The 18,022-nt window shown below is 43.7% G+C and overlaps 1 protein-coding gene across 1 annotated transcript in view; it reads right to left on the bottom strand.

Annotated features, from left to right (window-relative positions):
- Positions 1-9,022, bottom strand: part of MAN1A2 (mannosidase alpha class 1A member 2) — a 132,264-nt gene extending 123,242 nt beyond the window's left edge. The window contains exon 1 of the mRNA XM_058045284.1: positions 8,570-9,022. Within this exon, the coding sequence (XP_057901267.1) occupies positions 8,570-8,877 (308 nt within the window). The 5' untranslated portion in view covers positions 8,878-9,022. The remainder of the gene's footprint in view (positions 1-8,569) is intronic.
- Positions 9,023-18,022: the final 9,000 nt, after the last annotated feature.

Below are 18,022 nucleotides of genomic sequence, written 5' to 3'. Positions count from 1 at the left end.
TGGGAAAACAGCAAATAGCCCTCCAAAGGCAATACATTGGTAAAGATAGCAACACACCCAGAAAAATCTGCTGAGGAAACAGCACACTGCTGTGAGCTATTCTTATTTGCTAACAAACCTAAACCAGAAATAGAACCCAGTATATTCACCACAGGTTTGTTTATCCAGCAGGACAATCAAAGCAAGATTCCCACTGAAGGATTTAAGGGATATACCGCTCCCACAAATGGTATGTTTTTCTCACCCTCCGTAAGTACATTCAGGTTGATCCAATAAAAAGCAAATTGGATTCGTTTGATTTACCACTGATGGTCACCTGCTCTTAAGTGGCCTGATGGTACACTTCAGCCTTAAAACATGTCAGCAGGTCACAGAGAGATATGATAACAAATTACTGAGAAAATACTTACACAGCTTGTCGGTGCAAGCTTCAGATGCCTTGCTGACCTGCAAGCAGTGCTAAAACTCGGCTGAGATGAATGTCATCATGCAAATGACTTCCAAATGGGTACTGGCATACAGAAAAAGCTGGAGCAGCTCTTTATGAAGACAGGCTGAGAGAGCTGGGGTTCATTCAGCCTGGAGTGAGCTCCTTGGTGACCTACTACCAGCCTTCTAGTACCAAAAGGGGTCCTACAAGAAAGCTGGAGAGGGACTTTTTACCAGGGCTTGTAGTGACAGAATAGGGGAGAATGGCCTTAAACTGAAACAGGTTTAGATAAGATGTTAGGAAGAAATTCTTTACTGTGAGGGTGATGAGGCACTGGAATAAGCTGTCCAGAAAACCTGTGGATACCCCACCCCTAGAAGTGTTCAGGGCCAGTCTGTATGGGGCTTTGAGCAATCTGGTCTAGTGGAAGGGGTCCCTGCTTTTGGAAGGGGAGTCAAAAATTGATGTTCTTTCAGATACCTTCCAACCCAAACAAAGTTCTGTGAAAATTGACACTTCTGCATGCTGGTGTTAACAGACACAAAGTAATCTCATTGAGGAGCTCTTAGAGCTTTATATAGCAAGAAAATACTTTCGTCACTCCCTTAAAACTGTAATTTTGCTCATGCCATACTGATCAGATTACATAATGTTAAGCCTAGTGAAAACCTCAAACTTGCTCTCTCAAATAGAATCACAGAAAATAACTAGCTGGCCACTGGAAGCTGCAATGGCAGTGCTGCTGAAAGGAGCTGGGGAAGCATTTCCAAAATCATCCGGTGGGTTAAGAGTTAACTAACAAGTAACAGAGCACATCAAACATTAACAAAACTGATGCTGAATACAATATGCCAGGTAATCCAGTTCATAGGTGTGCATCATAAGAATATTTAAAAGAACAAAGGCAGCGAGACAGAATGACAAATATGATTCAATGTTTGGGCAAATAAATCCTTGGAGAAACAGAACTAACACACCCCTGTATTTCAAACCTGAATGACCTTTAGCCTTCTGTCCCAATGTTTTCTACTACTTCAGTAAACACGCCCTGTTGCTACTGCTGTGCCACAAAACCCCGGTTCTCCTTACCACAGCATTCATTTCCAGCCACCCTTCTCTAACAATCAGTGAAGAACAGAAGACTCATGCTGTGGCTGGCTCAAAATTACACTTGTGCAGACTGACTAGCAGCAGCAGAAGTATCACCAGGTACTGCTGGGCTCTGTGATCCTTCCTTCAGCACAGCTCCCAGTTAAGGTCTTTCCCTCAGCACCAGGACACACAAGACAGAGAAATGTAATTCTAACAGGTCACCCTTTGCTGCTGATTGAGTGGGGAAAAGGAGGGAATAGAGAACAGCAAGGGATCAGTGAGAGCTACAATGTGTCCACAGCATGGCCACAAAGTTTCTTGGCTTCCAAGACAAGGCTAAAAACGACCTTTCAAAACTAGTCTCTAGATAACAAAAGAATATTACAGGTTACTTCTTAACCTATCTTCTGGGGGTTTTTTTCCTTTTAAATTTTAGAAATGCTAGTGTACCTGGTTAGGTACTCTAAAAAACAAGAGTGGAAGGAATGGAAGTTACCAGGGAAAGTTATCTCCCTTACTATTTATCATTTAGTATTTGCAGACCTGAAAAATAACACAGAACCTCCATATCCTCGAGTGAACAGATGAAGTTATATAATTTGCTCTATACTGGGCACTAGATTAGACAACAAAGACAAAAGGAATCAAAAGCCTACAGATTTTATGACAAGAACTTAGGCACCAAAACTATTCCCTATCTTTCCCCCCATGAACACATGTATTCACTCTAAATAGAACAGTTACAGGCATACAGGACATTTGGAGCACTCAGAATTTTTATTTCAGGGTTTGAGGTGGCAGGAAAAAGGCATTTATTTTTTCCCTTTCTTGCCCCTTATAGGCTTATTGGCCTGTTAAGCACCCCTCTCCCCACAGTTTACTTGCAACAGAACTCTTAATTCAGTAAAAAAGCGATAATCTAGTTACTGAATTAAGACAGATGACAGCACTCACTTGAGCTTGCTTCAGAAAATGAAGGGAAAAGAACAAATCCCATAAGCTATACCCAAACACGTGTCCCCAAGTTCCTACTCTGTTAGCCTGAATAACTACTGTGAGAAACAGCTGCCTACCCATGAGACCAGACTTTTCTCAACACTGAGAGCTGCAATAATTAAAAGTGAAGGATGGTGGAATAAAAGCACTGACCATGTTTAAAATTTTACAGGCTTCTTAGGGATGGACATAAGAAGAAAGATATTACAAAATTTGTCTTCTTTGCCCATATTCAGCCTCATTTCAATTGTTATGAAAACATGTACACAAACCATACGTGGATGTAAAACTAATTACAAGTTTGGTAATATTTTTGTAAGGAAGAAAAATCCCATCATTCAGAACTAGCCCAGTAGGACTGAGATATTTGTATTTACTACAGGAAACCAAAAGGATCAGAAGATGGGGGAACTCTTGCAGTGCTGTATGCCCACAACTAGCCATACTGCTTACTATTGCCTGCACTGCTACCATCATCAAGCAACCCACATTTATGCTAAAGTTCTTCAAAGATTTTAATCTACAAAACTCCAAATGAACCAAATTGCTACTGCCTTCCACCCACTAGCTGGCATAAATCCAGCCAGCAGGCTTTCTGCTGTTTTCCCACGCCTGATTGTTTCCCATCATGTAGACAAAGTGTAGATCATGCAGAAAACCAACAAGTTCAAACTTTTTTTTTTTACTGGAAAGGGTAAGAATTGGAGAATACCAGCACTCAACTCCTCTCTTTCATAATACAGGAAATACTTTGACTAACTGAAGTACAGCAAGAGAACATGAAGAAAGCAGCACTCTACATATGATGTAGGCTGCTCAGCAGATTGGGGGGGGGGAGGAGGGAGGACATCTAAACAGATGGTCTAAAATTTGCATTTTGTATTTCAAAGCTGAAAGCATTTCTCAGCCTACAATATAAAGCACTAATTTCAGCAGAACCTTAGAAATAATCCAAGAGGGCACCTCTCCCACTGTCCAGTGCAACTGCAGGAAAAGTACCAATTATGTTTAAGGTTATAACGTAGGCACTCCAGAAGACATCAAACCCCCCTAATTCTTCCAAGTACCAGCATCATCTCTCAAGTCTCTTCTCAACACAGGCTCCAGAGAAAAGAATAACATGCAGCTACTAAAAACTCTAGCCAAGAACAGTCTTCAAATAAAGAGGGTCAGTGCTCTTGCAGAAGCTTCAGCAGCTGAAGATGACACCAGGCAGTTACACCTCAACTTCACACTAGACATATGAGATGTCTCTGAAGCCTGACCTGGAATGCACTATCCTGCCCTCACTGGCTCCAGAGATGTCACCATGAGGACTTGCATTTCCTGAAAGTGGCACTCCAGAAAATCCTTGCTTCTAGATCAAGCATCTCAGCTTAAAATCAGTGCCCACATTTCAGAGAGGCTGTGGGGAACCTGCTCTAAAGACAGGCTCAATCTCACACACTGAAAAACTGAATGCAGTAGGAGCTGGGATGCAGACACCAGAGTGGCTCCTGATTTTTCAGGGGAAAAAAACAGGTTCCCTGAATCACAATAGCAAGTACTCCTAATTTCATTAATGACCTGTGCTTCAAGAAAAGTTGGAAAGGAAGAGCAAAGAGTTTTATGCACTTTTATACTCAATGGCATGGCAGAGGATGACAGAAAGCACTGATCCCACTGAGCAATAGAAGCTAAATTATCTCCTCTGACCACTTTTACTATAGCTAACTAAGTAATATAGATGAGAGAAGATAAAGGGATTCAAAATAAGCATATTAAGCTTTTCATGTTTCTTTTTTAAAAAACTGCAGAAATTAGAAGAAGAAATTAAGACCAAAATCACCTCAGAATAATTTTTGTTGCTTTCACCTACTGAGCAACAGAAGAAAGAGCACTTTTAGGCTATTGCCATACATCTGCTGACCCACAACTCATCATATCAGACTGCAGACCTTCCATCTTTGCATAACACAGCAGAGAGTAATCCTCAGCATTCCAGAAACAAAGTCAAAAGCACGATTTAAACTGATCTATACCCACTGCCACACACAGGGCAAGGCCATTGAGGTGGGCACATGTATGAGCAGCTGCTGTCAACCCGATGGCTTGAGGGCTGCTGAGGCTTTTTTCCAGTCAGACAGAAATTTTGACTTGAAGTGATACACAGGAATTCAGCAGCTGAAGATACATCTTCACAGATTCTGAAGGATTGAACTGTTTGCCCAACAGCAGTCCAAGTGCTGCTACAAAGTAGCTAAGAGCTCATAAAATTACATTACTCGTTGCCTCTAAGATTAACACACTTTCACCACAGAAACGGCCTTAGCTTTTGTCAAGTAACACAGAGAGCAGCTGCTTTGACAGATCATTAAAGCAAAAAGTCTTCTCAATTTACATATTGCAGATAATCTTATTTTTTAAAAAATCTGAGAAATCAAGGAGATTACAGGGCATTTGCATTCTCAGTCATTTGCATCAGATGCAAAGAAGCTATAAGAATGTTTTGGTTTACATCCAGAGCTATCTTTTAGATCTGGTACTGAAGAATGAAACACCACAGATACTTGAAAAGTAGCTGGATAGTAAGAAACACCTTAAGTATATTTGTGTGGCAAGAGATGCAGAAGTTTGGGGAAAATTACAGTTATCTAAAATCATGTAACAAATTTTAAGTGCTACACAAGTTTGTTTGGAAAGATGTGTCTTCAAAATCATGCAGCTCTCGTTCCAGAATCTCTGCAATATCCTATTTGAAATGGAAAGAAATTCATCTTCAGGAAATGAAATTGATTTTTTAAAACTGTGATATGTGTATGCACATATCTTCCTAAGTCCTGGACTAATCCTTTCCATTCTCCCTCCTCTCAAAGGCAAAAATTTGTGGTACACCTTCCCAACATTACTCATTCATTCCCCATGCACTACCCTGCAGGAAGAGCTTACAGATGAAATGAACAGCTGAAAGTGAGAACTGCCTTGCAATACAGCCCATCCATCTCCCAAACACAAACTGCAGTTTCACTCCAGATTTTAACCATCTTCTTAGAAGAATTGTGTTTTTCTCAGGAGACAGGCAAGAACATTGTAATTCTTGAATAAATATTTAAGTTCATCAGGAAGGGAGTAGGGCTTTCCCTCCACACCCCCCACCCAATTTTTCTGCCTGGAAGGGGAAAACAAAAGACAGGAGCAGTAAAGAAAACAATTTAATGGAAGATGTAAAGTTAACGTCAGCAAGGGGTAACCACTGTAACAATAAAAATAAAAGCACTCAAGAATGTCAAGGGTGCCCAGGGGAAGAGGTGGGAAAGCAATGCAAGGAATACAGAGAAAGTCCAGTGGGAACCATTGTTTGCACACCCAACTGTAAAGCATGGTTTTCACAATGATTTTCTACCTACATCACTGCTGCATTTTTTTCTAGAAGACAGAAATACAAATATTTTCCGGTAGCCTACAAAACTAAAGATTTGAGAAAGGCAAAATGAGCATTAAAATATTATAGCCTATATACCAAGGGAGCAGTATAATAAGATGTGTTTTATCATTTGGTAGACACCAATAGCAGCATTCACAGAAGAAACACTATAGCTTTTAGTGACTAATCAAAACATCTGTCACTTCATAATCAAGTGTATACTTCATATGAATGACCTTTGATCCAATTAGTTCTGAAGCCCCTCGATTTCTGGAAACAGCTTGTCAATCCATCCTCACCCTTCACATTTCAGACTGCATCCTCCTTCACATTAGGATTAGGTTAATTTCTCTTGATCTTTTCTACCCTAAGTCCTCTGCCTCTCTCAAAAAACAGCACTTACAAAGTAGCTGATGCTTGACTTTGCCTCTTGATAGTAAGCAGAACAAATTTTTCCATCCCAAACTGTAACAGTAAATAATCCAGAGCTCACCACTGAAGATCCTCCACTTTCTCAAAATACCATCTGTCAATATCCCTGCAATCCAGGAGCAAGAACTATGCAATGAAAATGGCAGCATGTGTTTTCCATTATGGTAAACAACCACATGAGCCACAAGCTGATGGCAAATAAAAGTTGATTAAACTGTAGTGATCAGCCAAAGTTGCTTCAAAAGTAAAGCACATAACCTTGCTTCACAATGCATATTGTGATATTCACAAAAGGGTTTCACAAGCAGGTTAAGCAGGCAGGCTTTTAAGTAGTTAAGATATGCCTGTTTTTGCAAAGCTAAAACAACAGGAATAATAACTATTCTTGCTCAAATAACAACTCAAAAAATGAACATGACGAAATTTTGGATGTAGGGCAGGTGGGAGGTACACACAGCCATAGCAATACAGGAACCACAGCTCAGTTAACTGATGTCAGGATAACCACTTTGTTTAAGAACAGATCCCAAACAACTTAGGTCTGACAGTTGTAAGCTACTGCTTATCTACACATGACACACAAAAAAGTAGTACTTCATTCCTAAAGATGTGGCCTCAGTAACTAAAAGAGGGAACCTGGAAAGAATATGAACTATCACTATCAACAGACTCCTTTTTTCTACAGCCCATCTACTGGGCAACACAAGGTACAACAGCCACAGCTGGAGTCCTGAACATTCCTGAACTCTTCTTTTTGTTTCATCTGTCCTATATTTTAGAAACTGAATCTGACTGCATGTGCCACAGGGACTGGGGAAGCTAAGAAATAAGATCACACACACACAAAAAAAATAAACCCACACAGTGAAAGACAAGAACTTCAGAGGCATATTACAGACTGTCTAAACCTATGTTTAACGCAGTGTTTAACAACACCAGCAATTAACATCACAGACAAAACAAGTCCTTGTTAAATATTAAGTACCTGTGCTCTCTCAAATAGGGAGAAAGGGCTCAACTTAAGTGCCCAAAAACATCCAAGATGCCTTAAGGAAAAATACCACAGTATTCACGTATTCTTTATAACTCATAACATATTAATAAAAATAAGTAAATTAAACCCTCTCCTTTTAATCTCATATAAATAACCTTAAAAAACATTCTTATGCCAGTAAGATATATTTCAAGCTGTTTCCAAAGGAACACTATCAGCATAAGTAACCTTTCTTTAAAATCCCCTGTATTACTAATTTGAGTAGGGAAAAGCAGGTATTTTATCACCCACCATCATATTTTAACACATCTTTGACAGTGAAGATATATCTGTCAGCCTCATTAAGATCCAGGCAGCAGTGTAGGATTTAGGCAACTGAAGTATGTTAGAAGTGAATATACTGTATAATCATTATTTAAGGTTTAGGCAACTGAAGTATATTAGAAGCAAATATACTGCATAATCATGATTTAAGGTTTTTTACCAGCGTTTTGAATGCTTAACTTCACATGATCCAGTCCTAAACATATAGAGGCTTGCACCACACAAAGCTATGGGTGGCCCCCCAAAAGCTGTTGATACAGCATATCTACCCTTGATACTCTTATTCTATCTGTGATTTCTTTACACTGGCAAATACAATTAAGGAAACTGAGCCACCGGCACCTTCAATCGTCTGGATTAACATTAGAGCAAGTGATTTTAAGGGCCAGAAAAAGGCAATTGTGCCATCTGCACTAGTTCTGTGTCCTGCACGTCATAGGCTGACAGTCTCTGGATCACAGCATGAAGTCTTTTTCAGATCAAAGTTCTTGTGCACTATTCAGCAACAAGCAGCTGTTTTGAGTAAGCACATAATAGCTGTAGAAGAGATGCGGCAGTTTTTCAGTCACTTGTACTGCCTCCACAAATGCCATAACTTAACCCCCTTCTTTCCATGGCTGATGCATGGAATTGGCCAGGCTGAGAAAATAAATCAGCCACTGGAGGACACCTCGTATCTGCCCTCTCAGGTCTAGCTCGCCAGAAGGCTAAATTCACACTGGGGAAGGCAACACGGGGCCACAGCTACATATGGCAGCTGGAGGACACAGGGCTAGCGCTCAGAAGTTGATACACGTTTGGGAGGACGTCGGTGAGAGGAGGGACAGCAGAAAGACATATTTTAAGGGATCTCCCTGTCACCCAGTCCCGCTCCCTTCCCGGCGAGCGAGGCACCCACCTGTGCCGGTGCTCGTCGTGCCCTTGCCCGTGGATGAGGAAGCCGCCGAGGTTCTTGCCCCCCTTGCTGGTGTCCACGTGGGGAATGAGCACATCCTCCAAGCCCAGGTCAAAGCGCTTGTGCTTCGAGGAGTCGGGGAGGAAGAAGAACGCCCCGAAGCACAGGGTGATGAAGGCACTAAGAATAAGGAGCAGGATAAATTTTTCGGAGAGTCTCAAGGTAGCCCTGTGGTGCGGGAAGGCGGAGGCCCCCAGGTTCAGCGGGGGCAGCCTCCGCCCGGAGAGCGGCAGCAGGGCGGGAGTGGTCATCCTTCCGCTAGCGACCCCCCGGCGGGGCACGGCTCATCCCCTCAGCCCCTGCGGAGGGCGGCCCCGGCCCGCCTCGGGGGCTGCGGGCGGCTGCACCATCACCATCCTCCCCGCGGCTGCCGGAGGAAGGGAGGACGGGGGGGAGGCCGGGCCGCCCCGACGGCCCCCGCCCCCACGGGGGCTCGGGCCGGGGCGCGGTCGCCCCGCTACCTGCGCGCCCCCCTCCTTCCTTCCTTGCCTCCCTCCCTCGCCGCGGGGCCAGCCGGGCCCGAGCGAGCGACTCCGGTCAGCGGCGCTCCCCGAGCTCCGCGGCCGCGGGGCTGCGGGACGAGCGGCAGCGGGGAGCCGGGGGCCCGGCCTGGCGCGCGGCGTGGCTCCACCCGCGTCCCCCTGTCCGGGCCGGGCGGAGGCGCATCCCCCTGGCCGCGCCGGGGCCCCGCTGCGAACGACGCCGGGAGCGGCCGCCGCGCCGGTCCCGCTCCGGACCCTCTGCCCGCCCCCACGGCGCCTGCGCGGCGGCGGCGGGCGGCGCACGCGCGCGGGGCGGGGGCGGGGCGGGGCGGGGGCGGGGCCGGCGCGGCCCCCGCGGGCAGCGGGAGCGGGGCCGGGCTGAGGGAGCCGCGTCTCTCGGGGGAAACGCCGCACGAACAAACAGCTGCGGGACAGGGCCCGTGGGTGGGCACACAGATGCTGAGGGGACTAGGGTATCTCTCTTACGAGGGAGCTGCGGGAGCTGGGCCTGTTTTGTCTGGAGAAGGCCGAGAGGGGATCCCGTTAATGCACATAAATATCTCAAGGGTGGGTGCCTAGAGGATGATGCCAGACTCTTTCCTCTGGTGCCCAGCCACAGGGCGAGAAGCAGTGGCCATAAACTAAAATACAGTAAGTTTCACCGAAACAGGAGGAAGAACTTCTTTACACTGAGGGTGGCAGAGCAATGGAACAGGCTGCTCATGGAGATCCGTGGAGTTTCCCTCTCTGGACACACTGAAAGCCCACCTGGAGGCATTCCTGCTCCATTATTTGCACACAGTAACCTGCTCCAGGTGACCCCGCCTTGGCAGGGGGGTTGGACTGGAGGATCTCCACGAAGTCGTCCTGGACACCCGAAACGACAGAGCACCATGACAAGGTTTCATGCAAAGGCAAAAGGAAAGACCTGGTCAAGGGAGCTGCAGGATCCAGATTCAATGGAGGTCACAGAACAAAAGTAGGTTCATAAATTTCAGAGACAAGTTTCACTGGCAGCTTTTTTTCAGAGTAAGGTGTTTTCCACATTATAAAGGTTTAACAACGCTGGAGACTCAGGTACTCCCAGATTATGGAGACCAGGGTCTGTTTAGTGAAACTGGCAGCAAATCTGAATCACAGCGGAGGAGGTATAAAGGCAAGGGAGAGAACAGGTCAGCCCAGACTGCTGAAGTGAAGCTAACTGGGCTGGAGGGGACTTCCCAGGGGCAGGCAGCAACCCCAGGTTCTGGTAGGAGTGACAGGATGAGAACTGAGCTGAAGCAGCAGGCAGCAGCTCCCTGCAGGGAACCTCCCTGCTGAGACAAGCTCCAGAAGGAAGAGGAATCCCATCTAGAGGTGTAAATACACAAAGAAAGTGAGAAAAAGCATTGAGACACGTGTCCTGCAGGTAGACAAAGCAGACACGCAGCCAAGAGTGGTTTCCAGTACCACAAATGCTGCCAGTGGCCCTGAGTGGAGTGCCTTGATCCCTGTCACAGCAGCAGGAATCTGAGCAATGCCGGTTGGATAACAGCAATCCCGGGCATTTAGGTTTGTTATCTGGCTTATACTTTGTTTTACATGTTTTGAATTTGTTGAATCATGTTGGCCTGTGGAAGAAGAACTCCAAGTCCAGCTGGATGTGCTGAAGATTAGTCCTCGGCTTCTCATCTGAGTGTGGTTTACTATGGAAATTAAGTCCTCAAGAAAGGTTACTTTGGGATGTTTCCAGGGAAGGAAAGCAGCTGAGCTAACAAAAAATACTCTGACAGTTGATATAGTGGCACAGGTGTGGGTGTGTCAAAAGAAAATCCAGATTAAGGAACACTTAGGGCCAATCAAGTTAGTTGAAATTAACTGCTCAAGGTAAAGGAGACCTTGCCAAGATTAACTTTTCTGCTCTGACCACTCCCTATGTCCTCACAACCAAGCCATGAATCCCACCTTGCTGGATCTTACGGTGTACCATGTCAGAGCTGTTGGCCTTTCCCATCTCTCCGCCCAGCTAAACTCTTTCATCAATTTATTTTGCTTCCTCTTTGTTTTCTACAAAGAAGACCTGTGACAATGCCATGCAGCAGACAGCTGGGCCCTGCTCAGTAGTCTTGCACTACTGAAAAGCACTATAAAGTGAGAAACTGCCATGAGGTGATAAAATCCAAAACACCAGTGTGGGACAGAGATACCAAAGAGAGGAGATGCAAAAAGAGCTGTATTATCAATGACACTACAATGCACTCCAGTCAGTACAGAAACTAAACCCAACATTTAATGTTATTAGAACAGGATCAACATGCTTCAACTGGTCTGCTGGCCACTTCAACTGTCTTCTAGTTTTGATCTGGTAAAGTAAATTATCTTCAAATATGTTCATGTCTTCACTTGTTAAATTGCTTTTATACACAGTCTGGAAAACAAAGATCAGTCCATGAAGACTTTTGTTCTTCAGTCTTTTTGCCCTTTGCTTCACTCTTCTCTGCCAACTGCTAGTTTTTCCTTTGCTTTAAAAAACTGAGCAGAAGCTTCCAATTTCTTTAGAAAATGTTTCTTTGTGTTTAGCTTATGGGAAGAAAGTGACATTTCTGTAGGTTTTTTAGTTTATGATGACCTTTCCAAATTTTAAAGCATCTGTGTCTAAACCGTGATGAAGTTGTCTACAATTTTTTGCTTGTTTTGACTTCCTTATTTTTTACCAAAGACTAATAGTAATTTTTCATCCTTTGGTTCTGTCATACTGGGTAATATGCATATCCCTGTAAGTTTGCCAGTGATTTTCCACGCTGCAGTGGTGTTACTCTGTAGCTGAACAACATTAAATATAGCACCATATTGAATTAGTTGGGTTTTGTGAGCCTGTGCTACATTGTAAAGATTTTGCATCTATTAGTGTTTTATCACAGACACCCAGAACACTCTCAGAAGTGTCCTGAGCTGAAACATAAAGGCTTTTACAAGAACCAGGAATTTCCTGTACTCACTGCCTTGACTTTGATCAATTGCTAATGTAACTGGGAACTTGAGGTCCAAAAGTGCTTGATCATCAGTTCTAAAGTCACTGTATTTCCACAACCCAATATTTCTGGAAAGCTATTAGGGTAGTCCACATTTTTCAAAGGTACACAAAGTAAGTCTTGTAGAAGTACAGATCCATATCAATGTACTATTTCTTTCTTCTTGAAACTGCAGTGAGCCTTTCTAGCATCAGAATTTGGGCACACAGTCTGGATTCATTGTTTGCGAAGCTTCTTCTTCAGTTTTCTCTCCAAAATTGTCCAGCCTTTCCAAGTTCCATGGAAAATCCGATGTATCTTGAAACAACATTCATGTTCTCTTGGACTCAATGGTGACTGTGGTCCCAAGAGCACATTCTTTATGAAATCTAAAATCTAGAGATTCACTAGTGGCTCCTGTGGCTGTCTTTATGTTTTCCCCCCTATCCCTCCAATCACAGCCCATCTGAAAAAGACTTTAGCCTCAGCCAGCCTTTGCCACAAACCTTTGGTCTTTGGCCCATTGCCCTGTTCTCTATATCCTCCTCCCTGTGTTGCTGGGTGTATGTAAACGTACACTTTATTTCTATCAAAATAATAATCACAAATTGACCTTTGCAATTCAGATCCCATCTTCTTCCAAGCAACCCTTACCCTATAACTTTATGAGGGAGTCTAGCCTTGGTCATCCTTAATGTGGCTATAGCAGGATGATTATTACTGTCCTAATCTCATTCTCATCCTTCCATTTTCAATTGAGATGAGAACACACTCTTCTCCTAATTCAGACCTATATCATGTGCAAGTCTGCTTCTCTGAATTCTCCCTATGTCCTCACATCCAAACTCCAACTCACACCTTGCTGAGTTTTTTCTGTGTAACATACCAAAGATACAAACTTTCTGATCCGTCACCTCAGCCAAACTATTCCACCTAGGTATTATCATGCTTCCTTGTCTCTGGTTCTGAAAAAGGCAGTATTGCACTTTTCATGTCCATTCAGAGTTCTTCTGGAAATGCATTTTCTTTGTGAGTGACTGCCCTTGCTGTGTCACTTCAAGCTTTGCATCTTCCCAATCTTTCCTGACATGCCTTCCCCCTCTCCTAGGATTTCTGATTCATCTCTAAGACACCAGCTCCTCCTACACCCAGTTGGCCCATAATATCAGCCTCCAACACCTATTTATTAATGTTTCAAGTACTTCCATGCTTTCTTCTGCGCTTCCCTAAGGCATGAAAGCACTTGCACATCAAAAAGAAATTTGGGAACCATGAAAGTGTATTAGACTGCACCAGAAAATTTGCAGCTATGAAAACTGAACTTACTCATGGCAACTTCTCTACAGAGACACAAAATGGGCATAAATATCAGATTGTAAAGGAAATGTGATATCTATGAGTGTGTATTTGAATCAGCAGCAGTAATGCCGTTCTTTGGCTTGGAAGTGAAAATAAGTTTTCCAGGGATGGTGAGAAAAAAGAGCCAAGAGCTGCACAGCTTCAAGGCCTTGAAACCAAATAGTTGCCTGTAGTGTGCACTGGGAAGACCATCCCTGAATTATTGCAGCTTGTTAAGTGCATGAAAGAGATTGTGTAACGAGTTAAATATATCACCTGCTTCATGATCTACGTTTGCATATGGTGGGACTTGATGGCTGAGGTTGTCCCTGGAAATAAAAACCAAGCTGATTATTCAGATGGACATGAATCTCACACATTTGATGGTCGACATCCTAGCACAATCTGCTTTAAAAGAAAAACAGGATTTATGCCCCATTTGTGCAATCCTAAAAATAGAATTGCTAAGACATCTTTACGATAATAGAGTTGAGAAATTTCTAAGTAAATAAATTATAGCTTCCCATTGCCAGAAGTTTATTACAGAAATGAGTCAAGATAAAGATTTTCAACATTATAAAAAACAGGTCAGAGTCTGCTTTGAAACATAATTAGAAAAACCTGTCACCCATTGCCACAGGCATACTGAGATGGACAACATTTAACAGTGGCAGATCAATCAATGTTTGAAAGGGTCATGTTTTTCTTAAAATTCCATCCCTAGTCTGGTGAGCACTACAGGAGAGCGTGAAAATCAAGTTCGTATTTCACAGTGAAGCGTTCTTCCATTCTGGAGAGGGCAGATTAAAATTTGGCTGGAAAAGAGAGAGACTCGCTCCCTTGCAGCTGTGTTTTGGAATATCTGCATGTCCCCTGTTCCTCTATGCAGATCTTCGTGCCTGTCTCAATGAGCCTCCCTGCAGGCATATGGACCCAACTGCACTGATTACTTTGCAGAACTGGGGGTTAGAAATTACAAAGCCACATGCTTTATAATTGCAAAGTCACTAACTTATCCCAGTCTCGTTCAACGATCTTCTCCTTCCCAGCAGGGCCCATCTGTCACCATTCCACTAACTCCATGTTTTAATGAGATCCAATTTCACTCTTTGCTTTCAAGTGTTTTTATTCTATATCTGTACATTAAAAGAAAAAAAAGGTTTTCTATTTAAAGAAAGTCAGTCACAAATATGTGGAAAACTGAAGGGCCCCTCCATATATCGCCATTTAACATTTTATCATTGTATTATTGATAGTTTGCATTATCTTCCTTCAATACCAAAAGAGCAATTAAAAGATGTTTCATTTTAGAAAGAGAAAAAACATGAAGCAAAGGTGGACATTCAAAAATAAACTGCCTTAGAGCTACAACAAGCTGATAAGGAAGTCCTTTGGCAAGCCTAATCTTTGGGTAAAATGTTCTCATTCAACTCATGCTACTGAATGAGCCTCAGACCATGAACAGTCAGTGAAGAATTCTGCTGTTACAGGAGAGTATACCACTTGATGTAAAAATAACAGTGTCAGCTCTCACATTCTTACCTCCCTTCATTAGCCCAGCCACAGATCTGGAGGGAAGAAAGGTTCTACACAACTTGCAGCTCTTCCAGGCTTCACCTATAACACCTTCATACCTGGAATCTCTTAGGCTGACTCAAGCCTGACAGTGGAACTGAAGGCATCAAGACAAATTGACCAGATGCAGTAGCTGTCAGTTCACAGGATACACTATGAAGTTCATGAACCAATGCTCCTTTCTTCCAAATGAATCAAAAAAGCCAGATCAGGAGCACCATCATCAGCTACAGTGGCAAATACATTACTTTGTTGCATAGATGCAGTGTCACCCAACAAATGTCTGTCAGACTGTTGTCTGTCCTACATTTATCCAGCCAGTTGCAGAGTGATGTGCAGCTGGGAAAGATGCTGTGCTGTGTCCCAAGCATTGTCCCAAGCATTGTGCTCATCCTTGCTACCCTGTGAAGCCATCAGGGGGTGCCTGTCAGGACTGGTAACAGGGATTTTTCCATCTGCCTCTGTGCAGGTTGAAAGTCAAGCCAGTGGAAATGGAAGATTTACTCATCCAAACACAAGGCATCCTCTTGATTTGTTATTCTGACCATTCAGTAATCCTGCCCTCATTTATCTAACACTTTCTCCCTCTCCCCCGCCATTCCCTCCAAGTCATCTATAGCCACCCAGCCCTCAGGTGGCCACTGCTTTTCCTACCCACCATCTTTTAGCTGAGCTTGTGTGTGGGTCTGTAATTACACATATCCAAACATCAGACTAGCACTGCAGGGCTTCCCTGCAGAAGCTGCAATGGGAATGTATCCAGCAAAGGCCCTACATTGCATCTCTGAAGTACCTCTAGTTAGGAACTTCTACCCTCTCTCCCACTGCATGAAGCTTTGTAGCCACAAATCCCATGGGGTCCCTGCCTGTATTCCAGCTGTGCCATGTGAGCCCGAGTGGCTTCCCACTGCTGGTCTGGGATTTCCAAGATGTATGTAGGTGTGGGTGAGTAATAAGCCTGACCTTTTTGATCGTGCTGCATTTATTAAGGTATGAATCAAAGTCATATACACACAAGGAACCCAGAATTTGCTCAAAATGCTGTTCAGGCTCCACCAGCTGTAGCAGACAGAAAGTAATTGAGCCCAGTGCATCCTCATGGCACGAGCTCTGCTTGACAGCTATGCAGCAACTGTGTGAGGTGTGTGTTTGAAACCACCCTAACTTCCAGATACATAGCCCCCCCAGCTGGAACAACTATGCAGGAGATTTTCAGCTACTTGGGTCCACTAGATACACTTAGAAATTCTCCTGTTCCAGAGAAACTGAAATTCTGGATACCAAAACAGAGCTTCTCTGGGTAAATCTAGGCATGGGACAGTGGGTGAAGGAAAAAGGTGTTTCTGTGTCTGCTTCTACTGGTTGTAACGACCAGTGTTGCCACTGTTGATAAAAATGCCCAGAGACAGGAACTTCTGCTCTACTGTATCTGTGATTATACACCTTCACCATCATTATGCATTGTCTTCTTTCCCCTTCCATAAACACCCACATGTGAGCACACACTCTGAAAACAAAGAACAGGGAGCTGTCTCCCCTCAGGAAGAATGAAGCTAACTTCATGCCTTCTCTCAAGCATTAATAAAAATCTGCTGATCTTACCTGAACATCTTCAGAGCTTTACATTTAGTCCTTTCATGCCTCAGAGAGCCTATCCAGCCTCCCTATAAATGCTGCAATGGAAGTTTATGTTCCATCCAATAGTTAAATAACTGCTGACAGGTTATTGTGTTGTATTATTGCTCGATATTCACATACTTCTTCAGGGACAGTGGCCAAGTCAAAAGCTAAAATAAAAGATAGCAGCATGAATGCTGTGCTTACTGTTTGTGGTTTGGTACCTAAAATGTGTGTATAATCAGAATTCAATGCATTAGAATCCTTAAAATGGAAATTACAAATCACAGTAAATATAGAAAAAAGATCAAGGCAGTGGAAGATGTTGCCAGATCCTGCACTTGAGTCATAATAACCCCATGCAACACTACAGTCTTGGGAAAGAGCAGCTGGAAAGCTGCCTGGCAGAGAAGGATCTGGAGGTTCTGGTTGACTGAACATGAGCCAGCTGTGCCCAGGTGGCCAGGCAGGCCCGTGGCACCTGGCCTGGATCAGCAATGGTGTGGCCAGCAGGATCAGGGCAGGGATTGTCCCCCAGTGCTCAGCACTGCTGAGGCCACACCTCAAGGGCTGGGCCCAGTTCTGGGCCCCTCGCTGCAAGGAAGACATGGGGGGGCTGGAGTGAGTGCAGAGAAGGGAATTGAGCTGGTGATGGGTCTGGAGCACAGGTCTGAGGAGAAACAGCTGAGGGAGCTGCAAGTGTTTAGCCTGGAGAAAAGGAGGATCAGGGGGACCTTATCACTCTCAACAACACCCTGAAAGGAGGCTGTAGCCAGGTGGAACTCAGTCTCATCTCCCAAGTAACAAGCAACAGTACAAGCCCCAAGTTGTTGGGGAGGTTTAGACTGAATATTAGGTAAGATTTCTTTCATGGAAAGGGTGATCAAGCATTGGAAGAGACTGCCCAGGGAAGAAGCTGAGTCACTATCCTTGGAAGTATTTAAAAGACATCTAGGTGTAGCATTTAGGGACATAGTTTAATGCTGGATTTGACAGTGTCACATTTATAGTTGGACTTGGTGATCTTAAGGGTCTTTCCCAATCTAAATTATTTTATAACTCTAAAATGTTAGATGAAAATCACTAACTTTGGTACAGAAAAATCACAATAGAGTTTCAACCTCTCTGGGCGGCACTGTGTAAATAACATGGCAGCTTTAAAAATTATGAGATGCTGATGAAATCTTGAAAAAGATCACATTCAACTAGCATTTTCTGTTGTACATGAAAATCATTTAGACTAGTAAAAGAGATGACAATTAAAGGAATGGCACTGGTTTGAGTAATATAGGTTGCCTTTTGTATATAGAGATAAAAGAGAAGATTGATTTGAAATGCCAGTGCAAAGGTAGGAAGAACATTGTGTCTATAGGAGGAAATGTCCAGTTTCTCAG

This window comes from Melospiza georgiana, chromosome 2 (assembly GCF_028018845.1).
Source record: "Melospiza georgiana isolate bMelGeo1 chromosome 2, bMelGeo1.pri, whole genome shotgun sequence".
NCBI classification, from domain to species: domain Eukaryota; kingdom Metazoa; phylum Chordata; class Aves; order Passeriformes; family Passerellidae; genus Melospiza; species Melospiza georgiana.
This window is presented reverse-complemented; position numbering and strand designations above follow the sequence as displayed.